The sequence below is a fragment of the Physeter macrocephalus genome, chromosome 1 (assembly GCF_002837175.3).
Source record: "Physeter macrocephalus isolate SW-GA chromosome 1, ASM283717v5, whole genome shotgun sequence".
In the NCBI taxonomy this organism is placed as follows: domain Eukaryota; kingdom Metazoa; phylum Chordata; class Mammalia; order Artiodactyla; family Physeteridae; genus Physeter; species Physeter macrocephalus.
The window spans coordinates 34,373,353-34,395,987 of record NC_041214.2 but is presented as its reverse complement, the minus strand read 5'-3'; the positions used below and the strand labels follow the sequence as shown (position 1 = coordinate 34,395,987).

The 22,635-nt window shown below is 34.7% G+C and overlaps 1 protein-coding gene across 2 annotated transcripts in view; it reads right to left on the bottom strand.

Moving 5' to 3' along the window:
* The window catches only part of TOPBP1 (DNA topoisomerase II binding protein 1), a 68,280-nt gene that overhangs the window by 19,086 nt on the left and 26,559 nt on the right, over positions 1-22,635 (bottom strand). For both annotated transcript variants that reach the window (XM_007120564.4, XM_028489708.2), the window contains 11 exons: positions 21,303-21,646; positions 20,481-20,653; positions 16,190-16,401; positions 14,655-14,941; positions 8,206-8,379; positions 8,004-8,113; positions 5,191-5,314; positions 4,441-4,587; positions 4,221-4,323; positions 2,454-2,646; positions 823-1,043 (listed from right to left, as the gene is read on the bottom strand). In XM_007120564.4, the coding sequence (XP_007120626.2) occupies positions 823-1,043; positions 2,454-2,646; positions 4,221-4,323; positions 4,441-4,587; positions 5,191-5,314; positions 8,004-8,113; positions 8,206-8,379; positions 14,655-14,941; positions 16,190-16,401; positions 20,481-20,653; positions 21,303-21,646 (2,088 nt within the window). The remainder of the gene's footprint in view (positions 1-822; positions 1,044-2,453; positions 2,647-4,220; positions 4,324-4,440; positions 4,588-5,190; positions 5,315-8,003; positions 8,114-8,205; positions 8,380-14,654; positions 14,942-16,189; positions 16,402-20,480; positions 20,654-21,302; positions 21,647-22,635) is intronic.

Sequence of the window (22,635 nt, the reverse complement as noted above, 5' to 3'; positions counted from 1 at the left end):
GTTACCCAAATACAACTAAGAACAAAGCCTGGGAAATAGTCTCATCTGTCTTAGCTAAGATGAAATTAAACACAAATTCTGGAATGTAAAAAGTACATGCAAAAGAAGTAACCTATTTCTAGAGCTTATAATTAAATGCAATTAGTTAGCTTTAAAAGGGCAAATGGCTTATCTCTGGGTTTCCCTAACCCTTTCTTTAAGTACCACGCTCTCACCAGTAAAATGTAAACAAAATTTTAAAAATGAGAGCAATTCTACACCTGAAGAAAATCAGAAGCAGAGATAAATCTATATATCTAGTATAGAGAAATAATCATGTGAAAGAGAAAGGGGGGAAAATGACCAACGATGAGAGATGGGAAGTATTTTGTTTTCAAGGTAAAGTCCAAGGAAGAAAAAAATAGGGAATTCAGAAAGAAACACATACAATTCCAAATGTAGGTATGTACTGGGTGGAATTCAGAAGAAGACTTAAATGAAAATAAGATGACTGGAAGAAAAACAAAGCATTAACTACATAACGCAAAAAGGACTGGAAAAATGTACAGGGAAAAAAATGCCTAACCTTAAATTTCCAAATTTAAGAATCAAAATATATTTTTCAATTTACTGATAAATTACCTCAATTTATAATTATTTTTCTGACTTCTTAAAGTTTAAACCCAAATCTAAGGTTTGGGTTTAAACTTAAAACATCTAGTGAGTTTTTCATTTGCATGTACAATTCAAAGAACCACAGTAAACACAGGTGCTTATCTGTTTACTGTCAAGAGGTCAACATGTACCTAATACAAACAACTAAATAGATTTCTTTCTCGTTACCCTGTTCAGCAATTTCTGAATCATGTAAAGGCTCCTGGAAAGGAGAATCCTCCAATTTTTTAACGTCAGCCTGAAGCTCAGAGTACTGTGTGGGACAACTAGGCCACTGCAAATTGCTGGCAAGTCTTGCTCTCTCTTCCCTGGCTGTAGGGTCATCCCAAATGATTTGTTCATTTTGGGAGGGCTCTGTGTTGACATCAGGTACTGTTTGACGAGACTGCCTAAGGAATAAAAGTCACAATTTTAGTAACGGATAGCCATAACAAAATCCACACTCATAAATTCTGTAAGTCTTGTAAATTGGTGGTTCACCTTTATATGTCCACCATCTAGCACACAGTAAGCACCTGAAAATACTTATTGAATAAGTGAACTTCGGGAAATTTTTTATTTTTAAAATGTTTCTTCCAGAAACTTATCTGTTTTACCTAGAAAATGAAACACATGTTTTGACTGAATGTCCATATATTTAAAACTTCAAAGGGGGAGTTTACTGTCAAGAAATTTTAAAAAATTCTAAATGATTACTGCTTTTAAAAAGGGATTTCTCTTAATTATATAGGCTTAGGGTAACGTGGTAATGTTTAGAAACCTGGTTACTTTGCTGACCAGTCAATAGTTGTATTTTTATCACTGGAAATAGAAAGAACTATAATTACACAGGAAGTGTACTATCTACAGGCTGCCTTAAAAGCAGGTCCTTTTGGCTACTGGTAACCAAACCTCCCAGAGTCTAAGGTAGAACAGCCTTACAGTGAACTAGGGTGAAACATGTTTTTATGGTATAACTGTAACAATTCCACTGGAAAGTAAATAGAATTCCAATATCTTCCTTCAATGTGTATACTGAATATTTCAATTCCATATATATATGGAATCTTAGTAAAAATAATTTGCCAAAGCTGATGGTACTCCCAAAGTGTTCATTTGCCTCAAATACAAGGAAGATGGCCTTTTATTCTCAGAGCATATTTATTTACTCTGACTTTGACACAAGATTTAGGCTCTCTAAAATGATAAAACATGATCTGGTCTATTAAACAAAAAACCATTTTTGCTCAGTACTCAGATAAAAGAAGTAGCCTCATGAAATATACAGTTAATGTAGATAAATGCACAGTTCAATTAATTCAAGATATAAGTACCATAATTCATCAAACAATTAGAGATTTTTCTATCAAGGAAAAGATGAAGTTATTCTACTGAACTTAAGTCACATCACACTAAGATCTGTAATCACCTTCCCTAGAAGATAGATTTATAAAGAGAATACAAAACACATGTAGTTCCAATAAGAAATAACTGCTTAAATATATATATACAAATATATATATGCACTTACTGTTTAATACCAATATTATTTAATTCTAATACTAAGAACTGAGGGGACTATCCATTGAATCCATTTCAAACAAGGCAAACTGGATCTTAAAATCATTTCTTTCTCAGGGGAGATAATAAAATGTATTAATCGTGCCTCACTGGAAGCAGTTGCTTCGTATGGAATAAATCTCTGCTTCCTGTCCCCAAGTAAGAATTCTAAGACCTGCCTGGAACAAGAGAAGGAAGAAGTTAGGAAGGAAGGGAGGGAGGAAGGAAAAGCTATTCTGCCATCAGCGACAGGTACGGACCTCAGTGCCTCTAGGACTCTACTTCGTCCGCTGCGGGCAGAGCGAGCGCTGTCAGGGGTTGAAGAGGCACTGTTACAACCACTTCTTGAAAGGGAAGTCCTCTGCCCTTGGGGTTTCACTAGTGAAGTTGCAGACATTATCTCCTGCAGCTGTTTTTGAAAGTTCTCTCTCATCTCCAAGGTCTGTGTCAGAGCTTGAAACAAACACAAATACACCAATCAAGGTAAGTTTCTCCTTTCTATCATGCCCTAGTCACATTAACTATTTTGTCTAGACTTGGTTGAACATAAATTTATTAACTTGACATTTATCAGATACTAGGCTATAGTAATGTACTAAGACTATGAATCCTGCAGAACAGAAAGGCAACCCTTACTACGAGGACTGTAAATAATCAGGAAGCCCTTTGCAGACACTGTGCTAAGACCCACAGTCATCATCCTTTTGTAGAGCTCCCTGCCTGCTTCTGACCCTCTCATGTTCTGTACTACACCGAGGTGCATTACAGTCATTTATGATTTTCCCATATGGTCCTCAAAAACACAGACCACAACATACTTATCTTTGGTTTCCTTGTAGACTAAACATTGAAGTAGGTACTAAATAAAAGATTTCTGGAATGAACAGAGTGGGACTAACTAAACAGGTAAATCATAGACAGGGAAAGCTATGGTAGGGTGAGAAAAATAGAAAATATTAATCCATTAAAAAGAGGACACCTATAGATATACGGTTATTCAACGCTGCACTCTTTATAACAGCAAGACATTAGAAATAAACTACATTCCCATCAACAAGGAACTGGCTAAATAAAGTGGGCCATTCATACTGTGACTACTATACAGTTGCCAAAAAAAGGGAAAATGACTGAAAAAGATCCTATGTACTAATAAAGACACTCCACAGGTAGGACTGTTAAATAAAAAGATCAGGATCAAAGTATAAAACAGAATACACAATAGTTCAGTATTTATGTATTTTTTTAAAAGTGGGGAAGGAGAAAACTTATTTATTTATTTTTGGCTGTGTTGGGCCTTTGTTGCCACACACGGGCTTTCTCTAGTTGTGGCGAACGGGGTCTACTCCTCGTTGCAGTGCAAAGGCTTCTCATTGCAGTGGTTTCTCTTGCTGCGGAGCACGGGCTCCAGGCGCGCGGGCTTCAGTCGTTGTGGCACACAGGCTTAGCTGCTCTGCGGCGTGTGGGATCTTCCCGGACCAGGGCTCGAACCCATGTCCCCTGCATTAGCAGGTGGATTCTTAACCACTGCACCACCAGGGAAGTCCCAGAAAACACGTTTGATTGTACGCATAAAACAGCTCTAGAAGGCTCCATAAGAAAATAACATCAGAAGGGTGGGACAAACTTTTCACACCTCCTTCTGTACCTTTAAAACCATGTGAAATTATGTTAAAATATATTGTGCACATAATAAAACTTTTTGAAAGTCACTGAAAGGAACTGAACCAAAGGACAAATGTTTAAAAAATTACCAACTCCACCTACCTTTAATAGAATAGGGCTGTGTCACACTAACTCTGTAAAATACCTAGTTCCACACATTTCACAGGTTTCACACTTAAATCACTTAAAGCTTTGTTAACTATTACTTAATGATTGGCATGGAACCTCAATTCAATCCTCAAATATATGCTTGTATTTAGCAACATAGAAAAAAACTTTTATTTGTCCATCTGATGCAAAGGAAGCATTCCATATTAAAGATACATATTTATAAATTTTTTTGTTTGTAATTTAAAATATTTTACCTCCTTTAGAGTCATTCCTTCCATTTCCATTTGATGTTGCTGATTCTTTATTACTGGTGGTCATACTGTCTATATCATTTTCTTCTACGGGCAAATGATCTGGCTATTGAAGGAGAAAAATTACCATTTCTCAAACCAAGCCCAGTATAAGGTTTCATAGCAATATACGATTGTACATTCAGCTTAAAGAGGGGGTACATGTATCATCCATATCATCTACCTCATCATCCTTCGTTGTCACATCAGCTGAGAGTAGTCGGTTATTACAAAGTCTGCCATCTTGTACTGCACTGATATCCAAGCTCATTTTGGGATTATAAGTATGTGGATAAAGAGATTCAGGAAGATGTTTATACTCTTGGGCACACTGCAATACAATGGTGTGCTTTAAAGCAAGACTGAAAAAAAAATCTTAGCAAATAAATGATGTTAAGTAGAATAAAGACAGCCAATACATTATGTTCTAAGATGGCAAGAGTCCACAAAATTAAAGTTTTGAAAAGTAGCTGACACTTAAAAGACACTTAAAAATTCCATCAAATGACAAATTGTCCTCACTTTTTAAATGTCATGTCCACTAAAGTATAAAATCTAATTCTATTTCTATGCTTTTGCCAAGGTATCTATCACATTCCAGGCAATACCCAGAAAGAAAAGGAAAGGGACAAAGAGGAAAGAAAAGAAGCTGTATTGGCATGTTAAATTAATTCTCCTCAAATTATTATAAAATTTTCTTTCATACCATTTTTAATTAGCAAAAACAATCAGAGAATCTGAAAGAGTACCCATTAAAGACTCGTTAAGCATTTGAGGATTAAAGATCTGAATTTTTTGATGCCAAAGATATGAAATGTGTAATTAACTAAGGTTATCGAACTTGTTTACATACAAAAAAATGGGTTTGTGCCTTGAAATACTGTTTACATGCATTTTCATTTAACGGAGGGGAGGGGAAAAAAGTATGGCTTACTTCTAAAAGCCAGTGCTCTGAAACAATGTGTATTCCTCTTTCTTTTACAGATTTATACTCCCTATTAGTGTCATTTGGTCTCCCTTGATAAATGAAATGAGTCACTGTCTCATCAAAACTCCACCTGAAACAAGCAAACACACAAAATAATGAATACCTGAGAGAAATAACTACATTCGTTTAAGATGATCATTACTGTCTATAAACAGAATACTCTGACCTTCACAGAACTTTCAAGAACCAGAGTAAGCAAAAAACATTAAATGACAGGCTCCACTTTCATTGTCAAATTTTATACATATATCTCTAGGTATATAAATGCAGAGATATATTTAGAAGGATATTCTTGAAAATATTACTTTCCTTTGTATACTTTTCTAAATTTTCAATTTTCTTTTATAATATCATTTTATAAAGGTGATATAACAATAAAAGTATTTTCAAGTTAATGAAATGGCAAAGCATCCAATCTGTCCTCCAGTTGTTGGCAGTCACTAGTCACTGTACATTTGCTCTGTGCCCCATAAAACAGTGTGTACTTTACATAGAATTATTTCATCCATTCCTCACAACAATCCTAAAACAATGTATTATTTTACTCATTTAACAGATAAGAAAACTGAAGGGCATGATTAAAGTAAACTGTTCAAGGATATTCAGTGAATAAGAAGTAGAGCCAGTTTTGACTTCAAAATTCACACTCTTAGCTATTACATTATGGTCCTGATTTCTTTCCATTTAATATTTTCTTGATTATTTTAGGAAAATAATCTAAAAAAAGTAAAATATTTCATCCTTCAAAAGATCAAGTAAAAAACCAAGGAGGAAATAAAAATTGTAATTCTAAATGTAATCACCAAAATAAAGGGAGGTTTCTCTTTATGGATACCTAACATACTTCCCATTTCCTAAATAAGAAATATCTCTGAACTTTTTTTTTTTGGCCACGTCACTTGGCTTGCGGGATCTCAGTTCCCCGACCAGGGACTGAATCCTGGCCACGGCAGTGAAAGCCCACAATCCTAACCACTAGACCACCAGGGAACTCCTATTTCTGAACTTTCAAAATAGCCAAGTTAAACAAATTAAGAAGGAATATTCCCTCCTAAATTATATTATAAACATTCTATTTCTCACTGCCCATGTGTCCTTAAAAATAATAGTGAAAAACCCCTTGCTAATTGAATTGCCAGTCTTTCTAATAATTGTTTCTATTCCTGCTGTGAGGTAAAACAGTAAAATGTAAATAAATTATCAAGATAATTCAAAAAAAAAAAAGGAATATTTTTTGCCTGAATCATCTTGGTTTACTACTATCCGACTCCACTGTGATAATACAAAAACTGTGCCTTTCAGTCCTTCAAGAACAGACCATCAATGGTTGTAGACAGTAGATGTAGATAGCTCAGGAGCTGGCAAATTTTTTCTTTTTCTTTCCTTTTTTCTTGGCCGCACTGCACAGCATGCAGGATCCTAGTTCCCTGACCAGGGATGGAACCTGTGCCCCCAGTAGTGGAAGCGCAGAGTCTTAACCACTAGACCACCAGGGAATTCCCAGGACTGGCATTTTAAATCTTATAGAAATACAAGTCCTATGTGTTCCTTTTAAATCTTACATCAAGTCCACATCCAAACAGAATACCAAAGGAAGCATTCAATTTTGACAAATATGAATACTCTCATGTTGTGAGAATGAAATGAGATAATACTTGCCTCATACTAAGCGCTCAAAAACTAGTAATAGGTAATATAAATATAATAGTAATTATATAATATTAGATAATTACATAATTATTATAGAATAATATATCTATAAAATAGACAATACAAATAATAGTTATAATAAGTAAGAAAGCTTTACTCTTTGACAACAGATGAATTAAACACTAAGATGCTTATAAATATCACAGACCCGTTTTATTTTTACATTCCCTGATCTAATTTCTTTATCAAAAAGAAAGATAACTGAAATGACTTACCAAAGGGAAAGATAAAGCTAATCATATTCCTCAAACTGTTTGTTACTTGTAAAACCAATCATTATGCTATTTATGAATCGCTGAAAACAAGTGATCAAGAGAGCAAGCACCACAGACAATGGAGGAATAAAATCAATTCAGAATTGGCCGGAATAGGCAAGGGTCTCTCATTCCCTGATACTGATGCCATTTATGCTAGAGACCTGTCTCTAGTTTGGCTGTCAGGTTGAGAGTGGATCTGATAAACTATGCCTCCAAAGTAGTAAACATGATAGAAATTCAAACATCCTCAAAAAGACACTTTTAATTCAGGAGTGCTGCAGTACTTAGTACTACTTACAGAAAGGCTCTAATTTGAAAATCACTAAGAAACATGCTTAATGTATTACTAGACTATAAACTCCTTGAAGACAAGGATTTTTTTCTAGATTATACTCATTCATGGATCCCAAGTTTTTAGAATAGTGAGTGGCACAAAATAAGTTCTCATATATTTGTTAAACATGCCCTAAAAACAAACTTGTAAGAGTGAATTGATATGGGAGAGAATATTTTAAAAGGATGTGCTAAATTAAAAATCAATTGGAGAGATTTTTGTAGACAATATAACAAACTAAAAGGCAAAATAATATGTGTATGTATAACTGATTCACTTTGTTGTAAAGGAGAAACTAACACACTATTGTAAAACAGTTATACTCCAATAAAGATGTTAAAATAAAATAAAATAAAATAAAAGGCAAAATAATGTTTTTTGTAGATGCTCACAACAGATTTAGGTTTCCCTATAAATTTAGGCCGTATCACCACCAAACAGAAAGATGAGCCACCTACCTGTAGTCTGCACCTAGAGAGGCTGCAATCCCATTTAGTTCACTCTGCTTCCTACTGAGTTTTTTACTAACACATACCACTACCTTGTGAAGTGGCTTTGGAGCGTCTTCCTGCCCACGGAAAATAAAAGAAACAGAGCAACCATTATTGTTTTAAGTGTTTTTTATCTAAAACTATCTTATAATGAGAGATTTAATTCTACCTTTTCTGACTGGGCATCTTTCAGTTGAGGGCTGGCAGAAAGAGCGACAGTATTTCGAGAGCTATTTGCCAAAGCAAGTTTCAAGTTTCTGACAATGACTTCTGAGAGTGGTGTACTCAGTTTCCTCTTCTGCTGGCTGGGACCTCCTGGAGTTTCCAAGGCTGCAAGTGCATCCTGTATGTATGGAGCGGGGAGAGGGAGAAAGGAAGAGAGGAAAAGGAGAAGAAAAGGAGAGAGAAAGGAAGAAGAGAGGAGAGAAGGGAAGAGAGAGAGGTAAACAGAATAAGGAAAGAGGGAGAAAAAAGAGGTAAAGAGAGAAAGGGAATAATCCTCAATATTAACTGGATCATAGCTTTAACCTCCTCCAGTTTTCCTCTAAACAACAATAAAAAGACTGAACTAGTATCTATTGTGAAGAAAAAAAATTTCATACTGTCCAGCAAATTAGTTCAAAGAGACTGACAAGCTTACATTTTCAGCAGCACTTACCACATCTGTCTGATCTTAGAGTTGAAGTTGGTTAAAATTAATGATACCAAAAAACAAAATAAACGAACAAGTAAACAAACAAAACACACAGACGGAAACAAGTAAGCAAGGATGGATATAAACAAGACATGAACTATAAAGAAGGTTAAAAAGTTAGATTGAGCTGAGAATTGTGAAAAATCTTCAAAGGTACAAAATGTATTCCTGTTCACAAGCTACCCACAATTCCCTCGTGAGCAGAGGCCACTGCTGTCCAGGGCTTGTGCTCATTCTCTTTCCCATCTGCATAGTATTCCATGTATACAGCAGAAGGTATTTAACCAGTGCTCAACTGATTAATATTTAGAGTAACAATCTTTTGCCAGTATAACGATGTAGTGAATAACCTTGTACACACACATTTTGCACACACAAGAGTAAAGGGAACCATTTAAGCAAAATGTGCAAACCAACAATGACATTCTCATGAGCAAAGCATTAGTGTTTCCCAACATGCTTGACAGCACAGTGGGTAATCAGATTTTTCTTTTTTGCCAATCTGATAGGTTAAAAAATATATCTGCATGCTTTAATTTTCCATCCTCTTATACTGAATGAGATTAAACATCTTCGTGCATGTATAATATTTCTATTCAATTTTTTGTGACAGATATCTCTTCCTATCCTTTGCTTATTTTCCCATTAGGTTATTAGTCTTTTTAAAATATCCACTTGCCTAAATATATCTGTATATATTTTTATGCACATATATACCCACTATGATATGCACATATTTGTTCCCAATTTGTCATTTGTCAAATTTTTGCCATGGAGAATTTTTTTTTAAACAAATACTTCTATTGCATATTTATAAAATCTGCATAGATGAATGTAGAGAATTTTTTAATGCTGGCAAATTCATATGAATCTTTTATTTCTTTTGGTATTATGTTATAGTTAGAAAGGCCATCCTCACAACGGAATTATTTAAAAACAAACTCACTCTCTCATGGCCTGTTCTAGTGTTTTTATGCCTTCCTTTCTTGTACTTAAGTATCGGATCCTCTGAAATTCATTCTGATGTAAGATTTGAGGTTTTATCCTGTTTTCTCAGATGGCTACCCAGTTGTCTGATTTGAATGTCCCCTTAATCATACAATGCATTCTTCTATCTATGGGGTGTAATCTTCTGTATTGATTTGATTATTCACGTTAACAATAACACACTGCTTCAATTACTGAAGCTTTATAAGATGTTTTAATAATTAGTAGGGCTAGTGCCTTCCCTTAATTATTCTTTTCTATTTCTCTTACATTTTTAATAGGATCTATATTATCTTTTTAGATCTTTAGGATGTTTAATCTTTTTTTTGAGAACATGGTAAGGCTTTCTATTTGCAAAAGTTTTCATTTTTTGTTTTTTTTAAATTTCTCTGCAGCATTTAAAAGAATTCTTCATATACAAATCAGAGCTCCCACACCATGTCTACCCACCTTCTGCACCTATGCCATGAGCACTGCTTTCCTTCTAGTACTTTCCCCCTCTTAAACATTAGATCCCAACCCCTCTCACTAATTCTCCCCTCTCATCTGCACCATCAACTGGATCTCTACTGATCCATCACATTGGCATACAGTTATTTCTTCCATTTTAAAAACAAAACAACCTTCTTTTGATCATACTTTGCCCTACAGCTGGCACCCCATTTCTTGATGCCCCTTTACAGTAAGACTCCTCAAACGCATAGTTTATAGTCAATGTCCCGAACTCTTCCCACATTCCTGTAGGAACCCACCTGCTTCAACCTCCACAATGTCACAATAACTCTTATTGTTAAGATCACCAGTGTCCACAATGCCCAATCCCGTGGTCAACTTTCTATTCTCACCTTTGTTGATCTTTCAGTAGCATCTGACATAGTGAACCACTCCTTCCTCAATACTTTCTTACTTGGCCTCTAAGACAATCTCTAGACTTTCTCTTCCCTCACTGGTGGCTCCTCTCAGTCTCCTTCTCTAAATGTGAGCCCCTATGGATGTTCCTTAGACCTTTTCTCTTTTCTTCTTCTGTTCTCTTGGCATCTCTTCTCATATGGCTTTAAAAGTTACCTACAAACTTGGATCTCCAAATTTCTTTCTCTAGCCCAGACCACTCACCATTCCTCAAACTTCAGGCTTTATGTGTAACTGCCTATTTGACAAAAGTACTTGGATGTCTAACAGGCATCTCAAACTTTATGTGTCCAAAACACGAGCTCTTGATCTTTAGGCTCCAATCCCAAAGCGTTCTATTCAACTCAGTTGATTGGCAGCTCCATTTTTCTAATCGCACACCAAAATTCAGAGAAGCCAAATTCTAAACATTTAAAAACTCACCATGTATTAGGGAAAATTGATTGAGAATGATCAATATCTAGACATATCCTTGTAAAACTATTAGACTTTAAAAATAAAAGAAAAATCCACATGGCTTTCAGGCAAAAAAGAAATAATTTACAAAGACAACATAATTAGATTGGCATTACAATTTTCAAAAACAACATACATAAAAGCAAGGTAGCAGTGGACCAGCATTTTCAGGAAACTCAAGGAAAAAAAAAAAAAGCAAACCAAGAATAGTACATCTGAACAATTTGTTGATGAAGAATCAAGGCCTTAGTAAAAGTTTTAAAGGTGCAGAACTTCATTCCTAACAAAAGAGGACAGGGAAGCTTCACAAAGGACAGACAGTGAACATTTCATATATTTAAATGCAGAGTTAAGATTAAAACAAGGGTGAGGTCCATGGGTTGAAGAATATATAAACATTTTATTTTCTGACAAAGTAGACAAATGTAACTAAAAATAGTGGAAGAGAGAAAAGGTGGAAACAGAATAAGATCACTGACTGCAATAGAAGCAGTAAGCAGGGGATCTAGACGTAATTTAAAACTGACATATAAAAGGTTAAGAAGAAGGGGGATTAAGAACACTATAAGAAACCATGAGAATAAAACAAACTCTTTCCTAAATACCAAAAGGAAAAAAAAAAACACAGAGAGGACACAATAAGTGAAGAAACATATAATAAACACATATAAAACATAATCACAAAGCAATTACAATCTACGACAGAAATGAGACCAAATACAAGTCATATTAAATGTGAATGCGCTTAACCTGCCTAATTGAAAGATTTTCAAAATGGCTCAAAAAGCAAACCCAGCTCTATGCTGTATATAGGAGACCCACTTAAAACACAGCACTCCAAAAAGGCTAAAAATGAAGGAATGCACAGATTTATAAGGGAAATGAAAACAGTAAGAGAGAAGAGATTGAAATCCTGATACCAAAGTACACTTCAAGCCAAAAGCATTAAATGAGACAAAGGACACATTCCTACTTACATAACAGTTATGAATATCTATGCACTAAGTAATACAGCAATTATCTATTCAAAACAAAAACCACATCAGATGCAGGGAGAAATAAAAAACACACCAATATTAGGAAACTTGAAAATACCACTTAGTATAAGAGGAGTTAAATGAACAAAAAATAGGAAAGGATATAAAAGATCTAAACATATAATCAATATGTCAGACTTTTTTCTATAGAGAGAAAACCCTGATAAAGAATATATCTTCTTATCAAAGAATCTTCTCAAAACTCAAAGAATGTTCTCAAAAACTGCTCATATATCAAGGTACAAAGAAAAGATCAGTAAGTTCTGTGAAGTAGAAATATTACAAACAAAAGTCTGATCACAATGCAATAAAACTAGAAATTAAAAATAAACAAAATCCTTCCATCTGGAAATTAATGAAAACTCTACATATCTGAGTAAAAGGTTATGTGAGTATTCCTTATACTATTTTTATTTTGCAACTTCTTGTAAGTTAGGAATTATTTCCAAGTATAATGTTAAAAAAAACCAACAACTTATAATACCTCTTTCACAAGGATGGGGAAACTGGGTGCTCAATACACTATTGGTGGGAGTATAAACTGGTACAACCATTTGGACAGCCTGTCAGTCTCTACTGAAGGTGAAACATGACCCAGTAATTTCACTTCTAGGTATATACCAAAAAGCAAAGCATGTATACGTATTCCAAGAGACATGCACAAGAATGTTCACAGTAGTGTTGTTTGCAAGAGCAAAAAACTAGTAACCACCTAAATGCCCATCAACAGTAGACTGAATATGTAAATTGTGATATACCCATACACTGGATTATTACACAGTAATAAAATCAATGAATTACAGTTAGAGGTAGCAACATGGACAAATCTTCTAAATGAAGGTTGAACAAAAATAGACAGACTCAAAACATGTTATGATTCCACCTATTTAAAAGTGAAAAACAAGCATAACAAAGCTAGTGTTAGAAGTCAGGAGTATTACCTTTGGGGAGGAAGAAGGAAGAAGTGATGGGAAGGGGGGACTTGAGGAAGATTCTATAGCATTGGCAATGATCTCTTTCTGAATATGTATTGTGTCTTCCCAACTGTTAACACTAACGTTTCATTTACCAGCACATTTGTTGTACTTTTCTGGATGTGTGTCAATTAAAAATTAAGTTAAATAAGGGGTGCTTTTTATTGTGAGGGCTAATGTATGTTCAATTTTGTGACCCATATGGAATCATGGGCCCTTCTGTTTTCAGAGAAAAAATTCAAAATACCATATTACATCAATTTGAAGAACCACTGATTATAAGATGAAGAACTATTTTATATATCACAAAAGACACAGAGAGAGAGACACTGCTAAATACACTATGACTAAACAATGAAACCTTTAAATGTGTTTTGTACCTTCACTGAGACTATTTCAGAACCATCAGCTTTTCACTGCAAGGTAGAAGAATGGTCTCAATGACTAGAAATATTTCTACTATCTTCTGGTCTTCTAATATTATTTCATTTACTATTCAAAGAGTCTATGAGCTTTGAGACCTTGGAAGTCATCTAGATATGCTCCATGATTTTACAGACGGGGATAATGAAACCCAAAGAGGTTGACTCGCCTTAAAAGGCTGCAAGAGGAAAAGCAGAGGCCTGACTAGATCTTGCAGTTCCCAAACCAGTGGTTTTCCTCTACTTCTTAAGGCACAAGGAACAGTGTTAATCACAGCACAAAATATTACTTCAGAAGAAATTTGACCAAAGATTTAGCTTGGAGAAAACTGTCCCAAGTATCAATTTATATTTATTTTCTGAAGATGAACAATCTGTAAACTTTAAGTCTGCTGCAAAACATACTAGTAAAAATTATTAAACTCTATGAGTAAAACCTCAATAGATAAACCGTACAATAATTTTGCGAAGTCATGGATTAAAAAAACATGGTTTGAATAGCCATTCGAAAGGCCAAAAACTACTAAAGGAATAGTGAAGAAATTATCTTTGGGGAATGAAAGGAAACCATTTGAGAAGCTTGAATTAGCCCTTGATTTGTGAACGTATTTTTCAGAAAGGGAGCCATACTCCAGTGCTCAGAAGACCAAAGAAAAATGCACACTAACTCATCTTTTTAAGGGAAATGATTGAAAAGTAAAGTGGTAACAGACATTTTCAGAAAGAGCACCGGGTGTACTCCTAGAATCAAAACATGTGTTTATGTTATTTTACAGTTTACAAAATTATTTCATCACACAATTTCACTTAATCCTTATGATACACCTGTAAGTTTTCAGAGTAAGTGATACTATGCTCTTTGTACAAAAGGAACTAATGCTCAGATATGTTAAATGATCTGTGAGTCATACCGTTCATGACAGATATAGGACTTGAATCCAGATGTCCTGATTTCACACCATATATATCTCTAGCTGTTACCTCAACCCTGGATATATGTAGGGACTCAATACTATGCATCTATTTGCCAACATTTCTGGAAGTTACTACTACAAACTTCAGAGGTGATGGAGAACTTGGTGCTTTACTTTATAAGCTATAAAACTGTTATCTCCAGGACCATTTTCTATAAGCCTTACCTTCACATCAAAGGAAGGCTTGAAGAGTTTGTCCTTGGACAGAAACTTTGATGGGGTATCCAGGCGTAATGAGGGCTCCTTCTGAAGTGGTTGTCCTGCTGCAGGGGAGACTGAAGCCTGTCCGGAGTGCTGTGAGATCACCGCACGGAAAGCTTTACTCTGAAAGCGGTTCATATCTAAAGGTGTAACGGCTGTTTTTCTGTGAGTTTCCAGGTCTGTGACAGGATGCTCTGGAGTATCTGGATTTAGATTCACCCTGTTTGTTGTTTCAGTTTCCAAACTTTGTTCTAGAGATTTAAAATGAAAAGAAACAAATGTGAGCCACTAATGTCTTTTTGTGTCTAAAGAGGCACAAAAGAAGTGATGTTTTTACATCTTTGTGAGTTTTCATGTGAATTCTCAAGTATACTTCAAACCACAAAGTTATATACCTACTTTCAAAGAAACAAACCAGACAATATATTAAAATATGCATTGAGTTAGACAAGTACATCAACTGAAACAAATAATTAATGAAATTAGATTTCCTGTTTCATCTTGTTGTAACTTGAAATATTCTCAATAAACCTCATAATTTGCCCATAATTATATAAATAATGTCATCTTAGTCAATGGCAGAGTAAAAAAGAAAATCCCAAGTACATGTACTCAGAGTTAACAACTACGGTCAAGTTTTTGGAAAGTGCTTAATGACGTTTTAATATTACTTTGCCCGCATTGTAAAATTTCCAGGTTGTCTAGATAAAAGTAGTAAGTAATAGCTTTGAGAAGCTTCCCTGAAGTTTGCCCAGGGATGCCATCATCTTACAAGAGAGGCTACTGTGTCCTCCCATCCTGCCTCCTACCTTTTTTCAACATTTAACAAATACACTTATTAGACGGCTGCTCTGTGCCAGGCCCAATCTAGACAATGAAAATACATAATGCACAAGACACATGTACTCCTTGCCTTTTCAGAGCTTATGGTTGAGCAGGGAAACATGAAAGTAAACTAGAACGGTAACACTGGGATGAGAGCTACAAAAGGCCAGGGTGTTATGGCAAGACAAAGGCCATACTTGGTGAGTCAAGGAAGACTTTCCAGGGAAAGTGACATCCAAGTTGAGAACTGAAAGATAAGGAGGAACAGGCAAGCATGAAGCAGGCAAGAGATAACATGCAAAAGCCCTAAGATGAGGAATAGAGAGCACTTTACTCACAAGATGTGTCAGTATGACCCACTGAAGGAACAGTAAATGGGATCTAAGCTCATTAGACTTCAAACACTGAGACCCTAGAATGCTCCTATATTGCTCTGTACCCTCTAGCTTTCAGATAGTGCCTACTCTTGATAGTACAGATACAAATTAAACATTTGTGCTATGAACGCATATTTATTTTGCCCACACCCCCAATAATGAGTGCCCAAGAGTGGCTCACATGAAAGGGAGAAATTTTAATGACCTGTCCTAAAAATAAGTTTTAGCACATTCATATCCCAGAAACCATCAAATTGTAAAAAAATATATATAAAAGGACAAAATAAAAGTATTAACCTTCTTTAGGTGAATTTTTGATCAGAAAATGGCTTTCATTTGCTCTCTTTCCCAATCTAGCAGTCTCCAACAGCCAAGCTATAGTGACTGCTGGTAAATTCCACTTCTTGGCAGCTTCATATTTAGAACCACCTGGTTCTTTCAATACAAGATGTGTACTGGCAAACATGCCTTTCTTTGCGTTGGATTTGCGAACGAAGAATTCTTGAACACTGAAAGTTACATTTAAAGAAAACCAAATGTCATATGCACAATTAGCCAGCAAAGTAAGAATGAAGTTTCTAATACAATGGTTTGGTTAGAATTCTGAATATAAGAAAATACTCACAGATTAAAAGTTGGCTCTATTTCTTAAATTAAGCTAATCCCCTTAAAAGTGCTTACTCTAGAATGAAAATGTATTGCAACAATTAAACTTTTTATAAAAACATAAGCAAATTAAACTAGACTTACAAGAAATAACCAGAAAAACCATCTATTTAATTAGTCATCACCCATCCACCTTGTCTTTCCTCCCAAAAGGAGGCAGCATGGAACAACTACGGGAACAAAGAAGAGTATGAATAACACATTATATCTTTTAGCCCACTACAACCTCTCCAAGTATTTTCACATATCTCATTCAATCCTCTCAATATTTGTGAAATACCAATATTTTACAAATTATTGTAAAAATACGACCTGGGAAAAGATGCAGAGAAATTAAACGCCTTCCTCATGATCACAGACTATTAAAGAGAATATGGGGGCAAAAACAGAATATGAGATATAAACAGAATTGACTTTTCTTTTAGGAATTCTGGGTTTTAGGTCTAGATCCCCACTTTTAAGATTTTTTTAATATTCCACATTTTTCCTAGTACTTTCATGGATTCATTTTCACATTTAACCCACTGATCAATTAATTTGGTACTTATTTTGGGATGAGATGTTGCTCCAACTTTACTGAATCATATTTATTAAATAAACCATCTCTTCCTCAATAAGTTGAAATATCACTTTTATCATATACCAAATTCCTGTTTGTGTTTAGGTCTATTTCTAGACTTTCTGCATGTTAACTGAACTTTCTGCTACTTACAGACACACTATTTTATCTAGTGAGGTTTACAAAATATATTTAAATAACTATTCTATTTCAGAATTTTTATGACTTTCCTGCTTGCTAATATTTTCTTTGAATTTAAGAATTAATTCGCTTATTGCCCTCTCTAAAAAATTTCTTTATAATGTTTAGTCTTCCTGTCCAAGAGCAGATACATCTTTCATACTGTTTAAGTCTTATTTATTTCCCTCAATAGCATTTTACAAGTTTCTGTAGCTCTTCCAAGTTTCACTTTAAATTTTTTTTTAAAATTGAAGTATAGTTGACATACAATATTATATTAGTTTCAGGTGTACTACGTAGTGACTCGACATTTAAATGCATTACAAATGATCAACACCAAAAGTATAGTAGCCATCTGTCAACATACAAAGCTAGTACAGTATTACTATTTTCCTTATGCTGAATATTACATCCCTGTGACTTTTTAATTTTATAACTGGAATTCTGTACCTCTTAATCCCCTTCACCTATTTTGCCCAACCTTCCATTCCCTTTCCCTCTGGTGACTACTAATTTGTTCTCTATATCTATGAGTCTATTTTGGTTTTATTTTGTTTGTTCATTTGTTTTGTTTTTTTAGATTACACATCATGTTGCAAGGTGTTTTATCTCTTACTACAGATTTAGTAAGAGACCTTTGTTTTCATTAGCTCTTCTAACTGGTTGTACATATGAAGGTCAAGTGACTTCTGTACATTAATATTCTATATAACCACTTTGCTGAATTTCTCTGTGAGCACCGCTTTAGTCTGTTGCCATATTTTGTTATTGTTATTTGCTACAATTTCAGTTTTTTCCAAAAGCTTACTGTTTGGTATAATCCAAGTACAGAACACAGCAAAAAAGGAAATATACAATTTAATGAATTATCATAAGATGAAAACCCTTATATCCACCACCCACGTCAGAAGACAGAATCTTACCAGTCACTCCAGAACCTCTCCAACGTGCCTCTTCTCAGTTACTAACCCCCTTCTCTCCCTTGCTAACAGTAGTCACTATTTGGATATTTATGATTATCACTTCCTTACTTTTCTTTAGTTTTATCACACAGTGCATCCTTAAACACTACATTTAATTTCTTATGTCTTTTAGCTTGCAGGTTCCCTCTTCTTTCCTTGCCCCCTTGTTGAAAACACTATAATGTAGAGTTATCTCAGAGTCTGGATTTTGCTGATTGTATTGCTGTGCTGTAGTAGAACATGTTATTCTCCTGTATTTCCTATAATTCAGTAGTTGAATCTAGTCTTTATTACACTGAGGTTTCATTATTTTGCTAAGACTACTTCAAGGTGGTGATGTATTCTTCACAAGGAAGCATATAATGTCTGGTTTTCTCTTTAGTATGTGGTTAACTGTTGATTTTCAACAGATTGAAAATCTGCTGAATTTAGAAATTCTTCTAGAAAGAATCTGCCTAGATTCTTTCATTTATTAGGAGTCACAATCTTATCATTCCTTTTTCACTTATTTGTTGGAATACTTCTATAAAGGGAAATTGTGTTATCCATCATTATGGTATTCTGATACAGACTGTATAAGAAAGGCAGGATAAATACTTGATCCTTTCTCTTTATTTACCAGCTTTCAAAATAATGAGTTGGTTTCCTAGCATCCTTCAAACATGACCAATTAGCTTAGTTTGTTTGGTGCCATAATGAAGTTATGATTTAAACATTATTTGATGTGTCTGGATCCACTGCCATTATTATCTCTAGTGACACTTAACTTTTCCTGTCTTTGGCCAGTGGAGGTCCTTTTGACACAACCCTTCCTACTAGTCTTCAATAATATATCAATACTTCCTCTCTGTTCTGACAAAATGTTCCAGACTCACTGGTATCTTTTCTGCCCCAGACCTAGAACTGATCATTTCTTTAAGCTTTAGTTTCTTTTAGTGGGAAGTGGTATTTTCAGGTCACAATGTGGGCACTGGTGTTGCTTGTTACTATCAGGTTAATAATGATTTCAAGGCTTAAAAGTGGTTTTGAATTCCTCCTTGAACCAAGAGTTACTAAAAAGTTCTAAAATGTCCAGTTGATAAAGACTTTTCATTTTCTATTTCTACTACTTATTTCTAATTTTTTTTTTTTTTTTTTTAGCACTGTGATTACAGAATATGGTCTCCATTCTTTCTACTTCAGGGAACTTACTGAGGTTTTCTTTGTAGCCAATTTCTGTACAGGCAACGTTTATGAATGTTCCACAGGTGCCTGAAATGGTATGGTCACTGTTTTAGGGTGGATAGCTAACTATGCTGTTTAAATCTGTATCCTTTCTTGTTTTCCATTTGACTTGTCATGAGGTAAAAGGTGGGAATTAAAGTCTCCTACAATTAATGTTTCTGCTGATTCCTCATTGAATTTCCTGCTGTGTTTGTTCTATGAATGGTAGTCATGCTCTATTTGGTATATACATATTTTTTACCTTCAGTGTGAATAGCACTCTTTATTTACAGTGCTCTTCTTTTTCCTGTTTAATGCCTTTTGATTTGAATCCAAACTTGTCTGATGTTAAAACTGCAACACTCTCCTTTCTTTTGATATAAATTTGCCCATCTTTTTTATTTTCCCGAATGTTCTGAATCATTTCGGTTTAGATGTGTCTCTTGTTTAAAAGCATTTTAAGTGCTGCTTCATGATATAATCTAAAAGAACTTTTCCTTTAATGTAAAGTTTAGTTCATTTATATTTATTTATATAATGAGTTTTCTACTTCCTTTTTAAACAGGCACCATTAAAGTTCACTTACAGGTGGGGCTAATTTGGATTTTGGAACTTTAAAATTCATTTTCTTTCTCCCAAAGTATTCATTATTCCTGCTTAACATTTACACTGCAGAAAAACAATGAATGTACACTGAAAAAGAATAAATCATCCATATGGCAAATGGAAGGGAATAAATAATGCTTAGACAAGCAACACTCAATAACGACCCATGTATCAGCTTTAACTATTCCCTTTCCTGGTAGGTAAGCATTAATACCTGGAGTCTTAACATTTGCCAGGCATCCATCTAACAGCATTCTCCCTCTCCCACTTTGAGCCATCACACAGATATGCAACACATTCCTCATAAATGTTATAAAGACACCCAGTGAAATCCTAATTTGACTGCTCTTCTATAAGTCAAAACAAATAAAAAGTACACCAAGACAGCAGGTACACTAAAAATACTACATACCTTGCTCCAAGGCGATTTGCTAAGAATGTCAATGAATCTTTTTCAGCTCCTGCACACTGGCTGAATGAAAGAACACAATCCTCTAAAGGAGTCATTCCTGCCATTACTGGGACTGGTGTGAAGAGAGGATTTGACTTTGGATCAATTAAAGTCTGATAGTCTATACAAGTTACCTTTTAAAAACAAGAGAAACAATAACATCAACCTGAAATAAGCGACCAGTGGTTAACACTGGTTCAGTTACAGTAACAGTAATTTTAGTTTAGATGAAAAGCAATTTTACTTTCATATAAATGTGTATATATGCTCATTCTCAACACATTTAAAATTATAACATTAAAGAAATACATACACATCAATCCATTATATAGGATGTTAAAATCAGTCAGATTTGTCATCGAATTTATTGAATTTTGCTTAAAATTTAATTTCTTCCAATGTATTATCATTTTTTCTCTTTGAAAGTTGAAAAAAAAAATCAGTGATGAAATTATTAGTGATACGCCAACAAAATGGAATAATACAAAAGTGTATGTCATGTTTTGGTAGTAAGAAAACTAGTAAAATTGAAATAGTATGAGATGACCTGGAGTAACTTCCGAAGAAGGAACACTGCTGGCGTGGCCCCTCTATTCTACCAGGATTAGGACCAAGAAGCTTGCATAGTTTATTATTTAAAATTTCCTTTGCTAAAAGCAAAATCCAGACAGTGCTCAAACCCAAATACCAATTTACTGAAACTGAACTGCCTAAGAAATAAACATATACTCTTAGTTTCAGACATCCTTCAATACTACATTTCAACTGCTAGTGTTTTCTTACCAGCCACGTATTTGTAACAACTTCTCCCACAGTTGCCTGTACTTCACACCCCAGCAGAGGAACCACAGCATAATCAGCAACAACTCTGCTCTGAAGTGACACAATTTTTCCAGCACTTTCTCTTATGATAGTTGCAATATTAAATTCATTTTCATTACTAAAACCTAAAACAAGAAAACTCTTGTGGCTAAATAAACCATCTTCAGTAACTGTAGAAGCATCAGGGAGGCAATGACTGACAGAAGACTGGTTTTCTTCTTGCAGAGAAATATGAGTAGAATCAATAAGGGGCTCCACATGAGCAGAATCATTAAAGGGCCCAACTTCAGACTTCGAAACTTCAACTGGAACAGAAAAAGAAATGTTTTCTAACAGGTAGTTTATTTTATAAAGTTTATTTCCTAGTAAGGATATTAAGGTAACATGGAACCTGAGAACTGTGACGACACGTATAAAACTAAGGCTTTATAAGTATACAATGAAGAAAGAATATGAACCATCCCATTTTCTGGGTTCCCAGGAATGTTATCAGTATTACTATCCTAGGACAGCAGCAATTATGTTACTATTCTAAGTATTGCTAGTGTACTAGAAAACTCTAATTAGTTGAACATTATGAAACTCCAATAACTCCATGGGCCTGTTTGAGTTCTGAAACTGGTTCAGGTAATTCACAACAGAATTAAGAAAATATTAAGGAAAAAAATGGAAGCAACAGGCCTAAGTGGTCAAGCCCATCACATGGAAATAACTGAATAAATGCCATAATAAGAGAATTATGGTTACTTCCCTTTCAAAAATTTCTAAAAAGTTCCATAATGAAATTGGAGCTATTTAGCTTCTATATAGATTCTTAAGAAAACAACTGATCAAGAACCCAACACTCTCAACAATTTCATTTCAGGATAAAGTTCGCTGATAAATGGGTAACAGAAGAAAAAAGCATAGCTATTTTAAAATATAAATGTCAATAATGAAAATGCAGCTGCTGCCAGTATCCTAGTCCTCACAGTGAGACACAGCTACCCCCCGCCTCTGCAGGAGACCTTACAACACTAGCAGGGTGTTATACACTGGAAAAGTCCTGGTTTAAAAATAAAGGGATTAGGAGAGGGCAGACAGCAGAAGAAAGAACTACAGTCCTGCAGCCTGTGGAACAAAAACCACATTAACAGAAAGACAGACAAGATGAAAAGGCAGAGGGCAATGTACCAGATGAAGGAACAAGATAAAACCCCAGAAAAACAACTAAATGAAGTGGAGATAGGCAACCTTCCAGAAAAAGAATTCAGAATAATGATAGTGAAGATGATCCAGGACCTTGGAAAAAGAA